This window comes from Bos taurus, chromosome 3 (assembly GCF_002263795.3).
Source record: "Bos taurus isolate L1 Dominette 01449 registration number 42190680 breed Hereford chromosome 3, ARS-UCD2.0, whole genome shotgun sequence".
Classification (NCBI taxonomy): Eukaryota; Metazoa; Chordata; class Mammalia; order Artiodactyla; family Bovidae; genus Bos; species Bos taurus.
The window spans coordinates 49,286,801-49,304,807 of record NC_037330.1 but is presented as its reverse complement, the minus strand read 5'-3'; the positions used below and the strand labels follow the sequence as shown (position 1 = coordinate 49,304,807).

Here is an 18,007-nt window from a genome sequence, read left to right as displayed (position 1 = left end):
GCTATTTTATTAGTTACAATATCAACATTGCTTCCATTCAGACTGTGGATACACAGGATCCTAATACTTACTACTGGGAACAAAAGAGAATGAGCCAAATCTGACTTTTCCAAATAAATCTAAAATAAACTGAGGATCACACATTCCAATGAGACCTCAACTGTCAACTTCTGATAGTGTTAGAGATTATAAACTCTACAAGAATAAAGAGTATTTTCTACTCAAGCCTTATATCTAATATCTGATGGAATAGCTGGCAGAACAGTAAAGCTGTCATTACTTGCTTGTTGAATTAAGTGATAAAGAAATAAGTGTACCCTAAAGCTTTCTATAATAAAATATACAAAAATCTACAAACACAGCAATATAACAGTACCATCACATTTATGTTGCTAGTAAGACAGGAGCCTGGGAACCAGGAGCAACGATCCTGGCCAGGAGCTAAGAGTTCATGACATAAGTTGTCAGCCAAGGACTCTGTCAGTTGTCTCAAAGCATGTGTGGAAGCAGCCCAACCAGGTAATGAGGTTTATTTGCTCTGTGCTGATCCTACAAACAGGGCTGTCTCTAAGTGGAAGTTTACATTTAACTCAAGGCTTTAAGAGAGTCTTCAGTTCAGAGTTAGAAAGTACTTCACTAATTATTTAAACCACTTCCTCTCTCTCAAAAGATTCCTTCCCCTCTTCAAACTATGCTTAAAAGGTGGTCATCTAGTTTTTGTTTTGAATGTGTCCCCAAATGACTAAGAGATCATGAAGCCGTATGTTCATTTAAAAACTATTATAACTGTAAAACAAGGGCTTCCAAGGTGGCTCAGTGGTAAAGAATCCCCCTGCCAAGCAGGAGATAGAGTTTTGATGCCTGGAAGATACCCTGAAGTAGGGAATGGCGACCCACTTCAGTATTCTTGCCTGATAAATCCCATGGACAGAGGAACCTGGTGGGAAACACACAATTCATGGGATGGCAAAGACTCCGACATGACTTAGTAACTAAGCAGCAGCAGCAACAATTGTAAAATGACTTCCTTTCATTACTGAGCAGAAACCTACCACTTATAAATCCCAGCCCCGGTCACATGTCTTCTTACAAAGCACTCTGACTCTCATCCCTTTCCACTACCAGTGTCTGAGGATGGCTGTCACAAGGCTATGCATCCTTGGGTCTTTACCCATTTATCATGTGACCAGGTTCTAAGTTTTCATCTTTATCACATGAAGTCTTACAGGATTCCAAATAATTTAGGAATAATTGTGCTCTAGACTGAGTCTAAATTTATGGGAATTGCTAAACCTGTTTTTATAAAGCTAATTATAAATATTCAGTTAAATAGGCTCACATCTCCAAAGTGTTCCTGAACAGCAATAACTTTAAAGTAGGCCTCAAGCTAGTTGGCAACAACCTGCCTGTAAACCTCAGTGCTGCATGGAAGTCATTTCTAACTTTAAAGTCAAAGATATATTTACAGGAATAAAATTTCTGAATTGTGTAGAACACGAAAAGAAAAGTCATTAGTCTTTGATTTTGAGGAAGGTTAAATCCTATAACATATCTCCTGGAATGCCAAGATCCTAGGAGAAAGAAACTTAGCCACGAAGAACAGGATTGGAGCAGTCTTTGGTAGAAGAGTGAAGGAGAAAGAACATGGAAAGAAATAATCTCAAGGGTTCAAATGACCCATTCTTCTCTTGCTAGCTGTATTACAAGTCATTCTCTTTGAAGCCATTAAGGGAGAATTCAAAACATCTACTCTGCCTCTCTAAAGAGGATGAGATTCTCTTTATCAAAGTACCTTGAAGCACATTTATAAAAAATGAGTAAGTTATCACAGGCACAAGAATTGGTATTCATTTTATGGCTCGTTACCCAGTGATTAACTACAAAACAACCCAAAAGATAGATAATAAATTATGTCCACAGAATGGAAAACTATACAGCATATAGCATAAAGTAAAAGACAGTTTCTCACACATCAATAGGAATCTCAAAATTCATAAAAGAGGTCACAAAAGAACAATATGATTTTGTCTGCCTAATATTCCAAAGAGGGCAAAGCTCAACTACATGAGTACTAAAATATTTAAAGTAGCCAGGGAAAGATAAACAAAATTCAGGATGATGGTTCATTTGGTGAGTGACAAGGCAAGGTTATCAAGGAAGTACACACAGGGGCCTTCTAATATAATGTTTTGTTAGGCTAGGTGTTGAATATATATGGGTTTGTTCTATGATTTTTATTTAAACTGTACATATACATACTTCTCTCTATGAGACAATTCATTATAAAAATAAGATAGTTATAAATAAGAATTTACTGTATAGCACAATGAACTATATTCAGTATCTTGTAATAAACTATAATGGAAAGGAATCCAAAAAGTATATAGATATATACCTAAATATATGTATAACCTATTCACTTTGCTGGACATTTAAAACTAATACAATATTGCAAATTAACTATACTTCAATTAAAAAAAAGAAAAAGGAAAATAAAGTAGCTAAGATATCCCCCAAAAGGAATATTTTCATCTTTCATTGAATTTTCACTCTAGACTTAATACTTATATACCTGGACTTATAGATTCAGAATCCAGAGATCTGGATTCACTGCTTCCTCCAGTGCTCTCAGAATCACTAAACATTCCAAATGTCCATGACCTTAGAAAAGATGGACCTTTAAGAAAAGAATATTTACAGTCAAACTTGGCTACAGATGAATTTCATAAGGCAAAATACTGACATTATTTAAAATGAGACAAGTCAAACTTCTCTAACAGTGTGACAGCTGACAGGCGCAGTGCTCACAACTATGAATAAAGCTTCATAAGGTTATACCTCAAGGCCTGATTTTTAACTTCCAGACCTGCAACTCATTTAATGATCACATTTAAACAATTTTAGCTGTCATGAATTAGTTCTCTTTTTAGTGTGAAAAACTACCTGTTATGTCTGCACTGTTAGAGCATCTGTCCTCTTCCATCTTATTAGAGCTGTCAGGAAGGCGTACAACGTCTTCTAAAGAGTCAGAAGGTCCGTATCCAGAAATGGGAGGACTGCTTAATTGTTTATTTACATTCCTAAGAAAACCCAAATACAACTCTTCATACAGAAAAATGACAAATAATCAGCCCACTTTATTTTCAGAAATATTTGTTAATTTAATGAACAGAGTAATTAAACTAAATATTAAGAAACATATAGTTGAACTTCTTAAAAGATATGTGAATAAAACTTATTAATCATTTTTATTTATTACAGTTGAAACTTGAAAAAGAGGAGCAAAAATATAGTGAATTATTCATAGCATGGTTAAACTTTTCAAGTATAGTGGATTTCTAAATCTCAAATAACTGAGCTCTGTGTCAAAATGGAAAGCTTTACTCTAAGTCAATTACATCTTAAATATTTTTAAAAATTCAGAAAGTTTTACAGTCAATGCTGTCAGTGTTAGAAACGACACCACCTGACACAAGATAGAAAACTCGGCAATAAAGATTTTATATCTAGAAATAATTTCTTCTATATGTTCTCACCCATCAACTTTCTCCTCTTCAGCTGAATTTGTGGCCCTGACAAACTCACTGTACTCTTGGCCTGGGTCATAGAGTTTGGCACTATCACAGAGAGATTGTAAGTTGCTTGAGAGGGAGGCAGCCTGCAGCTGCTGCATCTGGAAGAGGTTAACTGTTACCTATGGTCACAAACAAAACAAAACAAAAAGGTAAAAGAGTCATGCTACAGAGAATGCTATGTACATACACATTTATTTCAAGTAACAGTACCAAGAAAAAGGCCACACAGTGAAGAATTCGACAGTGAATATCATCGTGAGCACACTATGTCACCTGACTTTGTACAAGGACTAAATTGAGGGAGGGGCATGGAAAGTAGTTTTAATGAAGTATCTAGGAGCAATCACTTCCAGCAAAGCTGGCTTTAATCTGAAAGGTTTAAAAACACAACCCATGTCCCTACAGGTTCACAATTTTAGGAGATGGATGTGTTTCTGATGATCCCAGCTCTGTACTCTGATGGTCTGACCGTAACTGTCTACACTGAAAAACATGGAGCAAAAATTCCAATCAGAGCACTATTATTTTCAGTTTCACTTCTTCAATCCTATAAAAATAGAAATACTTTTTACTTATAATGTGTCCTACAGCACTCAGTTTTTATAATTAGGTACTATCTTGAATCTATTCAAAATAATTATTCCATTGAATTTCTACAAATGCCTAACATGCCTACTGTCACTACTGCCACTTACAGGAACAACAACAAAAATAAGCAGACAGAGTGTTTACAATATGCCAGGTCCATCCCAAGAACTGTACATGAATTAACTACTCTCAAGTTCATAAAAATCAAAGTTTTGGGTATATTACAGCAAATAAATAGATGAAATCCCAGTCCTCATATGAGTTTGCATTTTCCTGAGGGTGGGGGTTGAAGACAGAAGACAAATTAAGTAGGATAATTTCTGGTACTGAAAACTGCTACAAACATGATATAACATTGTCAGGTTATAGAATATGACCAGGTATGTGTTTGCAAAAGGGTACTTTTGATATGACAGTTTGGTGAAGGGACTCTCTGAGGAGGTAATGTCTGAACTGAGACCTGATATAACAAAGAACCAGTGAGAAGTTCCAGGGAGAAAACCAATACAAACAGAAGAGATAGTGCAAAGACCCTAGGGCAAAAGTGAGTAAGAAAGAACCTGTCATGCGCAAGAAACAGATGAAAGGTCAGTGTGGCGTTTCAGTTTGAGATAAAGCCAGACAGGGAAGATGCCATCTAAACCAAGGTAAGGTACAACAGGAAGCGAGTGGAGGGTTCCCTGGTGACTTGGTCGGTAAAGAATCTATGCAGTGTGGGAGACCTGGGTTTGATCCCTGGGTTGGGAAGATCCCCTGGAGGAGGGTATGGCAAGCCACTCCAGTATTCTTGCCTGGAGAATCCCCAAGGTCAGAGGAGCCTGGAAGGCTGCAGTCCATGGGGTTGCAAAGAGTCAGACACGACTGAGCGACTAAGTACAACATACAGCACAGCACAGGATTTGTAACATGATCTGACTTTTCTAAATGCCACTCCCACTTCTGTGTGGGAAATGTGAATGAATGCCAAATTTCGATCAGCTTAATGTTATTTCAAAGACTGCCATGTTTCCTCTTCATCTCTTTTGATTACCAGATGATATGTTGAACTTTTGATTAGCCTAAGTCCTTTCCAAGGTAGATAGGCATTCTCCAAGGATAACTAAGAGTCAGCATAAATAGTATTTGAAAAGTGCACATAATAGAATCACTTGTTCCTCCTTCAAGTAACATAGGAAATTCAAATTGTGGATGGTAAAGTTTAAGTCCAACAATTAGCTATAATTGGGAATTCTCTGGTTAATGGTAAACTGAACTGAACTCTCTTGATCCTAAAGGTAATTGTATGTCCACTTTTAATACTTTTTAATAAACTTTATGAATCTAGTTAGAAACACTAATTAAAAAGTCAAATGAATACACAGGCATAATCAATCAACTCATCCCCTTAATGTTTGTCTATGCTGCTGCTGCTGCTGCTGCTAAGTCGCTTCAGTCATGTCCGACTCTGTGCGACCCCATAGACGGCAGCCCACCAGGCTCCGCCATCCCTGGGATTCTCTAGGCAAGAACACTGGGGTGGGTTGCCATTTCCTTCTCCAATGCATCAAAGTGAAAAGTGAAAGTGAAGTCGCTCAGTCATGTCGGACTCTTAGCGACCCCATGGACTATACCCAGCCTACCAGGCTCCTCCATCCATGGGATTTTCCAGGCAAGAGTACTGGAATGGGTTGCCATTGCCTTCTCCAATGTTTGTCTACAGGTACTTATAAATAAAGCCTTATATGTACTGGAAGTCCAATCTTAAAATATCTTTCCCCTAAATTATTCAGTCTTCTCCCTCACCTAACAGAAATGCTGAAGATTGAGGTCCCCATGGGGTAGATCCTGCAGGACTTGCTGGGAATCTTTACTGGGGTGGCTCATAGGTACTTCAAAAATCATTATGTCCCTAAGATCTTTTTGTCCCCCAATCCCGTCCTGGGTCTGGGACTTCATCCTTTTCTTCTAGGTCCCTAATGAATAATAGCACAGTGGCCTAAGTGCTTCATAAAGGGTAAATGACCAAATGAATAGTAGCAGCAAGTGTTATCAGTCAAGGTCATATTGAAATCCTGCATGTTTTCTGTTACTGCTCACTCAAGAACAGAGGATTTTCAACTCTATGCCCAGCTTTCATCATCTATATTTAATCTTTACTTACTCCACTGGCACACAGATTAGCACAAATTTTTCTGACAGTTGCTGAAATAGAGTATTTCATAATTTCCAATCAATGGGAAAAGTTTCTCTCATATACATTAGCAATAATCTAAAAATTTTTGTTCAATATTTCTGTCCTACATTTTTTAAAAAGATAAATTTTTCATGAATGTCCTTTCAAAGGAAAGGAAAACATCTTGTGCTAATGTTTCCCATCCTTCAAAGTCTGTTAATTTAATTAGGCCTTTGGTAATTGGTTTGGTCATTTCTCCTTGTTCTCACTCAGTAATGCAATTTTTTTGGGCCGAGATACATGCATTCCAGGATCTTAGTTCCTAGACCAGGGATTGAACTCACTTCCCTCCTTGGTGAAAGCACGAAGTCCTAGCCACTCGACCTCCTGGAAATGCCCTAGTAATGTAATTATGATCTACATCTCATATCCTTCAATACTTCCTAATTCAATACAGAATAATTCTTGATGTTTATGATGTAACTTATAATTTTGCTGGGACTGATTTATGTATCTTCCTTAAGATAGTGAGTGAATATAACCGAGTGTCCAGCATCTTTATATTTCAGATGACTTTGTTTTCTTTTCAATGATAGACGTAATAATAACAGATCCTAGAGTGAGAACAAAATTCTTTTGAAAACAATTTGCGAGATGGTGATACAAAATAGTCACCAAAAATCCCCCAATTCTTCTTTGATAGAGAAGAAAACAAAGAAATCTGAGAAAATTATGGCTCTTACCTTGGGGGAAAAGCACCTACATTCAAGAACTGAATGCTGGATTTGCTATCTGCTTAGATCTGCATGTGAATAATGTCATAGAGAAGGAGTAAAACTGATTAAACTGGTTCAGAACTCCAGCTAATAAGAAATTCTGCTCACAAATATCTATAGGAAGAAACTTCCCATAAACAGACTATACATTATACGCTGTAGTGATTTTCAAGAGTTGTGTATTTGTTCAAGTTTGGGGAACTTGTACCTCAAAGTCTACTTCATACGCAGATAAGTACTGCTCTATAATTTTTCAGATGTATTAATTCTCTCTCCCTAGATAAATGCTAAAACTCCTTGAGAGAGGGTATCTGTTGTATATTTCTTTTAAATAAATAGTAGGCAATAACAGTAGTGGTATCATCATGCATATGATACGACTCTAATGGCACAAAGTGAAGAGGAACTAAAGAGCTTCTTGATGAGGGTGAAAGAGGAAAGTGAAAAAGCTGGCTTGAAAGTCAACATTTAGAAAACTAAGAGCATGGCATTTGGTCCCAACACTTCATGGCAAATAGAAGGGAAAAAAAGTGGAAACAGTGACAGACTTTACTTTTCTTAGGCTCCAAAATCACTGCAGATGGTGACTGCAGGCATGAAATTAAAAGACGCTTGCTCCTTGGAAGAAAAGCTATGAGAAACCTAGACAGCATATTAAAAAGCAGAGACATCACTATGCTGACAAAGGTCCATATAGTCAAAGCTATGGTTTTTCCAGTAGTCAAGTATGGATGTTGAGAGTAGGACAATAAAGAAAAAAGGCTGAGTGCTGAAGAACTGATACTTTCCAAGTGTGGTGCTGGAGAAGAGACCCTACTGAGTCCCTTGGACTCCAAGGAGATCAAACCAGTCAATCCTAAAGGAAATCAACTCTGAATATTCATTGGAAGACCTGATGCTGAAGCTGAAGCTCCAAAATTCTGGCCACCTAACGCAAAGAGGTGGCTCACTGGAAAAGACCCTGATGCTGAGAAAGATTAAAGGTGAAAGAGAAGGGTGCAACAGAGGATGAGATGGTTAGACAGCATCACCAATTCAATGGACATGAATTTGAGCAAACTCCAAGAGACACTGGAGGACAGAAGAGGCTGGCATTTACAGTCAGTGGGGTCACAAAGAGCTGGGCATAACTTAGCAACTGAACAACAGGCATTAACAAATACAAATGTTATATACAAAATTGTGTGCTTAGTTGCTCAGTCATGTCCAACTCTCACAACCCCATGGATTGCAGCCTGCCAGGCTCCATGGGATTCTCCAGGCAAGAACACTGGAATGGGTTGCCATTTCCTTCTCCAACAAAATTAGGTAACTTCTTGTTTATATCACATCAAATTAAAAGAAATTATAATTGTTGGATCACCAAACAGCATCACTTTTTTAGATGGAGGCAGACAAACAAGATTAAGCTCATGAGAGAACTCAAATCTGTTATATGAAGTAGTCAGATTTCAGCAGTCTGAAAAAAAATCCAGGGAGAGATATTTAAAGTACTATCTTGTGGAAGAGGGATTATATCAATATAGCACAACTTGAAAGGTCTACAATAAAACAGATTTTTTTTAAAGCTCAATATACACGTCATACTAATTCCGGAGTTGTTCAAATCCAGGCTGGGTAATCATTCACAGCAAGATAGCACAGTATTTAGAAGCACCAGCTCTGAAGTCATTCTTCAAGTCTGGCTTTCCAACTTATAGCTGGGTGACTTTGATATTAAGTTGTTTATAACTACATTAAACATTTGTTTCCAAAAAAGTTAATGTGCAATAAATCTTGTAGGGGATCCTATTCAAAATACAGATTCTGATATCAAAAGTTTAGGCTGAAACCCAAAATTCTGTATTCCTTATAGACTTCCAAAGTAACAAGAATGTGACTGGTATAAGGAATACACTTGGAGAAGAAAGATTTTCTAAACTTTACTCCATCAGTAAAATGGAGCTTAAAACAATTATAGTTACCCAACATGATTTTGTGAAAATTAAATGAGTTAATGAAGACAAACAGCTTCATTCACAATACACTGGCAAACACATAATCTTAATTATCATTAGCTATTGTTTGAGGTAAAAGGACTTGTAAAAGGTAAAAAGTTGGCTTAAATAACTTACACAGGAATTTTGAATCTTGGGATTTTGTAATTCTTTTCAATATTTTTATTAAAATTGACTGTAAATTAACCACATATTAATCAATCAGAATTTTATAAATAAATGAGATACAATTTTAAACACCCAGAAATATTTTAAGGAAGGTTTGTGATTCAAATGGAATAAGCTCACTTCCAAAGGCTCTCACTCAATTTCCCTAAAAACCCTGGACAGAATGCACGGATTAGCTATCTGAAGGCTCTGAAAAGGAAATGGTAGCAAGTAGATTGTGGAAATAAACTACAAATTAAGTTATGACCAATCCGTGGCATGCTTCCTGTTATTTTTTTCCTGCTTGTATTTCCCAGTCAGTACACTACTCCTACTCAAATATATGTGACTGAAAGAGTTGGGGAAATTCTCTTGTTTCTTTTGTATGTTTGTTTTCTCTCTTGCCCCAAGCCCTAAGATGAAGTCCTCTGGCAGTGTGAGTGATGGCAGTAGCAGCAGAACACACGTCTAAAACTAAGGGGAATTCTTTTCTATAACTGTAGTCTGAGGAGTGAGGAGTCTGAAATTCCTGTTGTTTCTTTCTCTTTATCCTTCCCCAACTCAGCTCTCAAAGCAGCAGACTAGGTTAACTTCAGTTTCCCAGCCAGAAGGCCTAGAAGGGAGTCCTTAGTTGAAGAGTGAACCTAGCTGGATCAAAAGCCTGCTAAATTTTTTAAGAATCAACATCCAATACAGGTTATAAAGAAAACCCAGAGTCATATAAGGTAATACTGAAAATGCCTAAGATATCATCCAAAATTACTTGTCACACAAAGAACTGGGACAATCTCAACAACTCATAAGAAAAAAGACAAACATACCAACACCGAGATGACTCAGCTATTTGAATTATCATAGACTTTAAAGCAGATATTATTAGATTTCAAGAAATAAGGGCCAACAATATTAAAATGTGGAAAGACTGAAGTCTCAGCAGAGAATTTGAATATATAAAAAAGAAACAAAAGGAGATTTTACTACTAAAAAAATATCCAAAACAAAAAAATCAGTGGACTGACTGTACGGAAATTGGAGATAACAACAAAAAAAGTCAGTGAGCTTGAAAAAAGATCAGTAGAACAACATAAACAATCAGGAGAAAAAAAGATTGGGGGAAAAAAGGTCCTACATTCTTGTGGAATAATAACAAAAGGTCTGTCATTTGAGTCTTTAGGGTCTTAGAGGAAGATGAGGGACTGTTACAAAAAAAAAAAATCTGAAGGAAAAATAGCCAAATACTTCTTACACATTGAAAGAGTTAAATCTGTAGATCCAAGAACAGGAGAAACTCAACAAAAGCTGAGGCCTTTGCTGAAGCCCAAAGACCAAGAAAAATTTTTGCAAGCAGCCAAAGAAAAACAACACGCTTCATATTAGGGAAACAATGATTCAAATGACTATGCATAGACACTCTGGATGCCAGAGGCAGTGGAATAACATTTTTATAGATAAAGTGTTAAAAGAACTGAATTCTAAATTCAGTGAAAATATCCTTCATGCATGAAGATGAAATAGACATTCTAAGATGAAAGACAACCAAGAGAATTCATCACCAGGAGACCAACTATAAAAGAAATGGTAAAAGAAGTTCTTTGGACAAAAGAGATTATATGGGAGAGAAGATGGAAACTCAGAGTGAAAGAATAATAACAGAAATGGTAAATATCTGGGTACATTTAAAGACTAGTTTTATTCTCTTAAACTCTCTAAAATATGAGACTTTCGAAAACCAAAATTGTAAGTTTGTCTGGTGAAGTTTTCAATGTATGCAGATGTAAGATACATATCAACTACAACTAAAAATGAATAAAGGAACTTATATGGTGGTATAGTTCTTACATTCCATTTGAACTTGGTAAAATATTAGTTCAAAGTAAACTGAAAAATGCAGCCATTAGAGTCTTAGTGCAGCCATTTAAAGAAAAAACACTATACAAATGAACAGACATAATCAAAGACCCAATAGATATATTAAAATATATACAATAAATTAAACTTTAGACAATCATTTTAGATAAACTAAAATATAATTCTAATATATAAATAAAACATTAAGTCTTTAATAAATAAATTAAATAGATCAATTAAAATGTAATTCTAAAAAATTATCGATTTATACAAAAAAGGCATCAAAAGAGAAACAGATGAAGGGAAACATAAGGTACAAACAGAAAACAAAAAGTAGTAGGCCTAAATTTGCACATATATTTACATTAAATATAAATGGTCTAACCATTCCACTCAAAAGATGGAGATTATCAAAATAGATTTTAAAAAAATCAACACTGAACACTATGCTATATAATAACTTCACTTAAAATACATGATTAAGTTAAAAGTAAAAGAATGGAAAAAGATATACCATGCTAAAAATGCTCAAAAGAAACCTTAACTACTTCTATCAATATTAAATAATGTAGAGTAAAAGGCAAGGAAAATTACCAGGATAAAAAGACACATTTCATAAAGATAAAAGGATCAATTCACCAAGAATATATAATAATCATTAATGTATATAAGCAATTGAGACATTCAAAATATATAAAGGAAAAACTGACAGAATTAAAAATATATAGTATGCTAAAAACGTCAAAATTGCTTTCTCAGTAATTGACAGAAACAAAAAGTAAATCGTCAAGGATATGGAAGAAATAAATATCATAAACCAAGAGGAACTAGTCTACATTTATAGGTTACTCCAGCCAACCACAGCAGAATATACATTCTTTCAAGTGAACACATGAACAGTACCAAGATAAACCATATCCTGAGTCATAAAGCAAATCATAACAAATATAGGAAAATTAAAATCATATAAAGTATTTGTTTCACTATAACAGAATTAAACTAGAAATCAGTATCAGGAAAATGTCCAGAAAATCCTCAAATAATTAGAAATTAAACAAGCTTCTACAATATCCACAGGTAAAATCAAAGTGTTGAGGAAAATTAGAAAATATTTTGAATTGTATAAAAATGAAAATCCAAATTCAAAATTTGTGGGATGTAGATAAGCAGTGCTTAGAGAGAAATTAAAATCATCAACTATTCATATTAAAAAAGTAGAGAGGTCTTGATGAACAATCTAAGTTTCTACCTTTAAGAAACTAAAAGGAAAAGCAAAATAAACCTAAAGTAAGCAGAAAGGAACAATAAAAAGCAGAAAAAAAATTTAAAAAGAAAAGTAGAGAAAAACCAATGAAATCAAAAGCTGTCTCTCAGAAAAGATCAACAAAATTTATAAACCTCTAGCCAGACTAACCAAAGAGAAAGGAAGTGAAAGAGAAGGCACAAATTACCAACATCAGGGAGGAAAGAGAGGATATCACTACAGCTCAATGAGACACTGAGAGGTTAAGAGTTATAAACAACACTATGCACATAAACACAATAACTTAGATGAAAGGGTGGAACTAATTCTGCAAACTACCAAAGTTCACATAAAAAGAACTAATTCAAACAGGCCTATATCAAAAGAAACTGAATACACAGGGAAAGATTTTCCAAAAAAATGAAAACTCCAAGCCAACTGCTTTCACCAGGAAATGCCACAAAACATTTAAAGAAACAATACCAATTCTATACAATCTCTTCCAGAAAATAAAATAGGAAGCAACACTTCCCAACTTATTTTACGAGGTCAGAATTACCCTGATTCCAAAATCAGATAAAGGCAGTATAAGAACATGAAAAGTAAACAAAAACATAATACCAATATCTTTCATAAACAGAGAAGAAAAAAATATTCAACAAAATATCAGCAAATTGAATCCAGCAATTCATAAAAGGAACAATGTGTCACAAACAAGAGTGGTTTATCCCAAGAATGCAAGGGTGGATCAACACTTAAATATCAATGTTAGTATTATGAAGCAACTCATCATATTAACAGACTGAAGAAGAAAAACTCTATTATCACATCTAGTGATGCAAAAAAACAAAAATCATATGACAAAAACCCAATATTTTTATGACAAAATTCTCAACAATTAGAAAAAACTAGAAATTCTTTAACATGATAAAATGTATCTTCAAAAAATAACAAACCTTACAGGGACTTCTCTGGTGGCCCAGTGGCTAAGACTCTGCATTGCCAATGCAGGGGGCCTGGGTCTGCTCCCTGGTCGGGGAACCATTTCCCACCTGCCGCAACTAAGAGTTCACACGCCACAGCTAAAGATACCTCATGACTGAAGGCATAAGGAGAAGAGGGCGGCAGAAGATGAGATGGTTAGACAGCCTCACTGACTTAATGGACATGAATTTGAACAAACTGTGGGAGACAGTGAAAGACAGGGAAGCCTGGCGTGCTGCAGTCCATGGGGTCACAGTCAGACATGACTTAGCAACTGAACACCACCACACCACAACAAAGACTGAGGATCCCTCATGCTGCAACTAGGACCCTGCGCAGCCAAATAAATTAATTAAAAACAAATATTTTTAAAAACCCTACAGCTATCATGTTTAATGGTGAGAGACTTAGTGCTTTCTTCCTAAGATTAAGACAAAGATGTCTTATCTCACCACTTCTATTCAACAATCAATTTTAATATCTAGCCAGTGTAATAAGAAAAAAAAAAAAAGGAACAGAGTTTGGAAAGAAAGAAAACTGTCCCTATTTGCAGAAAATGTGATTTTTTATGTAAGAAAACCCTATGATTCTGCTAAAAAAAAAGCTCCTAAAAGTAATAAGTGAGTTTAGCATGGTTGCAAAATACAAGATCAAGATATGAAAATAACTCGTATTTTTCAACATTAACAATGAACAACTTAATTTGAAATTAAATAAGCATGTGTGTATGCATAGATACATATACACATGTACACAAATATCGTGTATGTATTTATTTATATCAGACACAATGAACCCCCCAAATAAATACATACATACATACAGAGGTTTAAATTTAACAAAACATGGGAAAGAAATGTTAAAAACTACAAAGTGCTGATTAAAAGTAACATAGCCCTAAATAAATGAAGACACATACTGTGTTCATGGATTGGAGAACTCTATTTATAGTTAGGATGATACCTACATAGTCAATTCTCCCTAAGCTGAATTTAATGTAATTCCAATTCAAATGTTAGCAAGATTTTTTTTTTTTTGTAGACACAGACACACTGATTCTAACATTTTTATAAATGTTAAAGGATCTTAAATACTCAAAACAATTCTGAAAAGAATAAAATTGGAAGACTTATAGTACCTGATTTTAAGACTTTGCTAGACAATACCAGTAATCAATATAGTAGTGTTCTGACAAAAGGATAGATACATATGTATTATATATCCACAGAACAAAATAAAAAATCTAGAAATAGAACTATAAAAATATGGTCAATTGAGTTTTGACAAAGATGCAAAAGCAATTCAATGGTGATGATTCAATGGTGATGCTACAATGTCTTCAACAAATGGTATCAGAACAAGCAAACAAGTATTAATCACCCTTTTTTATTTTCTGTATTTTATGATGATTTAATATCTTTAAAAACTTGCTGACTGGGGACTTCTATTCCTCTGAATGCTAGCCAATTCTTAGCTGGGGGACACACATGTCTTTTACATGCAACTCCAACCATCTCTCTCACACATCAAGCCAGTATTTTCCCCTGCCCTAAAATCATCCCAGGTCAGGTACCAATTCCTATTCCCTGTTTCAGGCCATCCTTATTCCCCAAAGCCCAAACTAGACAATCCTATATTGCTTATCCTGTCCTACCTAGATTTTCCCTCAGAAACCCCAATAAAGGTTTCATATTTGCCTCTCCTCTCCCTCGTGCTTCTGCTTCACCAATCCTGGTACCTTCTCTCAGGAAATCTAGGTAATTCATTTTTCAATGACACTGACCTCTCCATGCCAACATTCAGTCACCACTATAACATAAAGTTCCATGAGTATAATTTTCACGTAACATCCATATGCAAAAAATGAACTTCAAGTTATACTTCACTTTATAAAAAATTAACTCAAAATCGATCATTTCTCAATATCAAACTATAAATTTTTTATAGAAAACCAAAGAAGTCTTTGAGATCTTGGGTTAGATGAAGCACTCTTAGGTATCATCCAAGAGCATGACTCATAAAGCAGAAATTGTTAAGTAAGATTCCATCAAAATTAAAACTTTTGTTCCCTGACTCTGCTAAAAGAATAAAGAGAAGCTTCAAACTGGTAAACAATATATGCAAGCTCAACAATAAGAAAATATCTCAATCCAAAAGAACAGGCAAAACGGAGATTGCAAACTTACCCTTTAAAAGATGCTCTATATCATAAGTCATTCTCAAAACAAAATCACTACCACTACATACCTAAGAACAGCTAAAATATAAAAACCAACAACTGACAAGTGTTGTGAAGGATGCAGAACAACTGGAACTCTCACACATTGCTAATAACAATGAAAAAACTCTAAAAAACTGTTTGGCAATTTCTTACAAAATTAAACATCTACCATACCACCCAGTAATCTCACTCCTAGGCGTTTACCCCAGAAATGTAAAACTTATATTCACACAAAAACTGTAAATGAATATTCATAGTAACTCTATTCTTTATTACCCCAAACTGCAATTGTCCAAGTGGTGAATGGATAAACACTGTGGTATATTCACACAGTGGAATACTAATCAGCAATACAAAGAAATGAATTATTGATACATGCATAACATTGATGAATCGCAAAAGCATTATGCTGAGTAAAAGAAGCCAGTCTTCAAAACATACATATTATAATTCAATTTATGTGACACTGTGGAAAAGATCAAACTACAGAGATGGAGTACAGATCAATACTTGCCAGGGATAAGGGATAGGTGGAGAGTGTGACTATAAATGGGTACCATGAGGAAATTTTATTGGAGTGATACAATTATTTCGAGTCCTAACTGTGATGGTAGTGATTACAGAAATTTATATATGCTTTAAAATTTGTGAAACGTACGCCAAAAACAAGTGCAGTCATCCCTCAGTATCTAAGAGAACTGTTTCCAGGACCACTCATGGATAGCAAAAACCCATGGATGCATAAGTCCTTTATATAAAATGGCACTGTATTTGCATGTAAATTAGGCATAACCTTCTATAGACTTTAAATCATCTCTCGATTATTTATAATACCTAAAGCTATGTAAACAGCTATTAAATATAATTAAATGCTATGTAAATAGTTACCAATGCAGACAAATTCAAGTTTTGCTTTTTTGGAAGTTTCTGGAAATATTTTTTCCCCTGAATACTCTCAAGCCACAGTTGGTTGAATCCACTAATGTAGAACCCGTGAATATGGAAAGTTCACTGTATTTTGCACATAAATTTTTAATAAAAACCATTTTAAAGAGATACATGAATGCCTTGTCTTCAAATAAACCATTGGGTTCAATTTCAATATTTAGTTTTCTCAAATTCTGGAGAACAGATCTCATCGTACTGATAGAAGTTTCAGGGATTAAATCCATTTTGTTAGTCAACCCAAGAAAGAGTGGCTTAGAGGCAATTTCAAACACTCACCCTTCAATTTTAACCAAACAAATCATCAATCCATGGAGAAGAGAATAGATAAAAAGCTCAAATCACATACTAGAATTAAAAACTGAGAGTCAACTTTCAAACTCTGCTGCTGCTGCTAAGTCGCTTCAGTCATGTCCAACTCTGTGCAATCTCACAGACTGCAGCCCACTAGGCTCCCCAATCCCTGGGATTCTCCAGGCAAGAATACCGGAGTGGGCTGCCATTTCCTTTTCCAATTTTCAAACTCTAAACTTTCCTATAATCTCAGAAATTAAATCCTTTAAGAATTGCAACTCATCAAGCATTCTAGAGGTTATACAGTCTGTATATCTACAGATGTACAGACTTTTTCTCTTTAAAATACTGAAGAAATTACTTACAGCTTTAAGGGTAAGATCACACTGGAAAACAAGTTTACGGAGTTGTGTTAAAATTTCTCTTTTGGTATTTTCTAGATCATTTCGTCTTTCTTCAACATTTGTCACACACACTTTGTAGAGTTCATTTGCTTCTTCTACCTTTAGGAGTTATCAGAGAAAAAAGTGATGCTGGTTCACTGAATCTATATTTTAAAATAAATATACTTATTCTAGTAAAGCTCAGTTTAAATGATTGAAATGGCTTATGCATGAAAGTTCTGAAACATTCTATGTTTTAGATAGAATATTCCTAAAGATAAATATTGTTTTGGTCAGCAATTCAAGGACACCTGACTTCTATGAATAGTTAAGTATAATTTACAATTAGTACATTGTCTATAAAATAAATGTCCATTAATAGACTTTTCTATTTATATTTACCATTTCCTATAATCTTCTTACAGAATTTATCAATTATATTTCATAAATATTAATAATACAAAGCTTCTGCCTAGTCTTGCTAGCAGGTACTAGAATAAGTACACATATACACCCAGTTGCCTAAATGGTGAACCTCCTGAACAATCAAGCAGAAAATATTAAACGATTGACCTAAGATACTTCCTTCACAAATAAACCCCAAAATTCAAAATATAAGCAAAAATCTCTTAGCACAATGGTTCTCAAAGTGTGGATCCCCAGCAGCAACAGCAGCAGCAGTCCTGGGCACTTGTTTGAGATCCAAGTTGTCTGGGGCCAACTCCAGACCTTACTAAATCAGAAATTCTGAGGATACAGCCCAGCAGTTTGTTTTGACAAGCCTTCCAGGTGGTCCTGATGCAGGTTAAAATATGAGAACTGAAGCCTTAGCAGATTATTGCTAATTCAATAGT

General features: G+C 35.0%; 1 protein-coding gene across 4 annotated transcripts in view; it reads right to left on the bottom strand.

The window, feature by feature from the left end:
- Positions 1–18,007, bottom strand: part of ARHGAP29 (Rho GTPase activating protein 29) — an 82,502-nt gene that overhangs the window by 16,006 nt on the left and 48,489 nt on the right. For all 4 annotated transcript variants that reach the window (XM_010803297.4, XM_024985771.2, NM_001102485.1 and 1 more), the window contains 4 exon segments: positions 17,136–17,273; positions 3,537–3,694; positions 2,944–3,080; positions 2,573–2,677 (listed from right to left, as the gene is read on the bottom strand). In XM_010803297.4, the coding sequence (XP_010801599.1) occupies positions 2,573–2,677; positions 2,944–3,080; positions 3,537–3,694; positions 17,136–17,273 (538 nt within the window).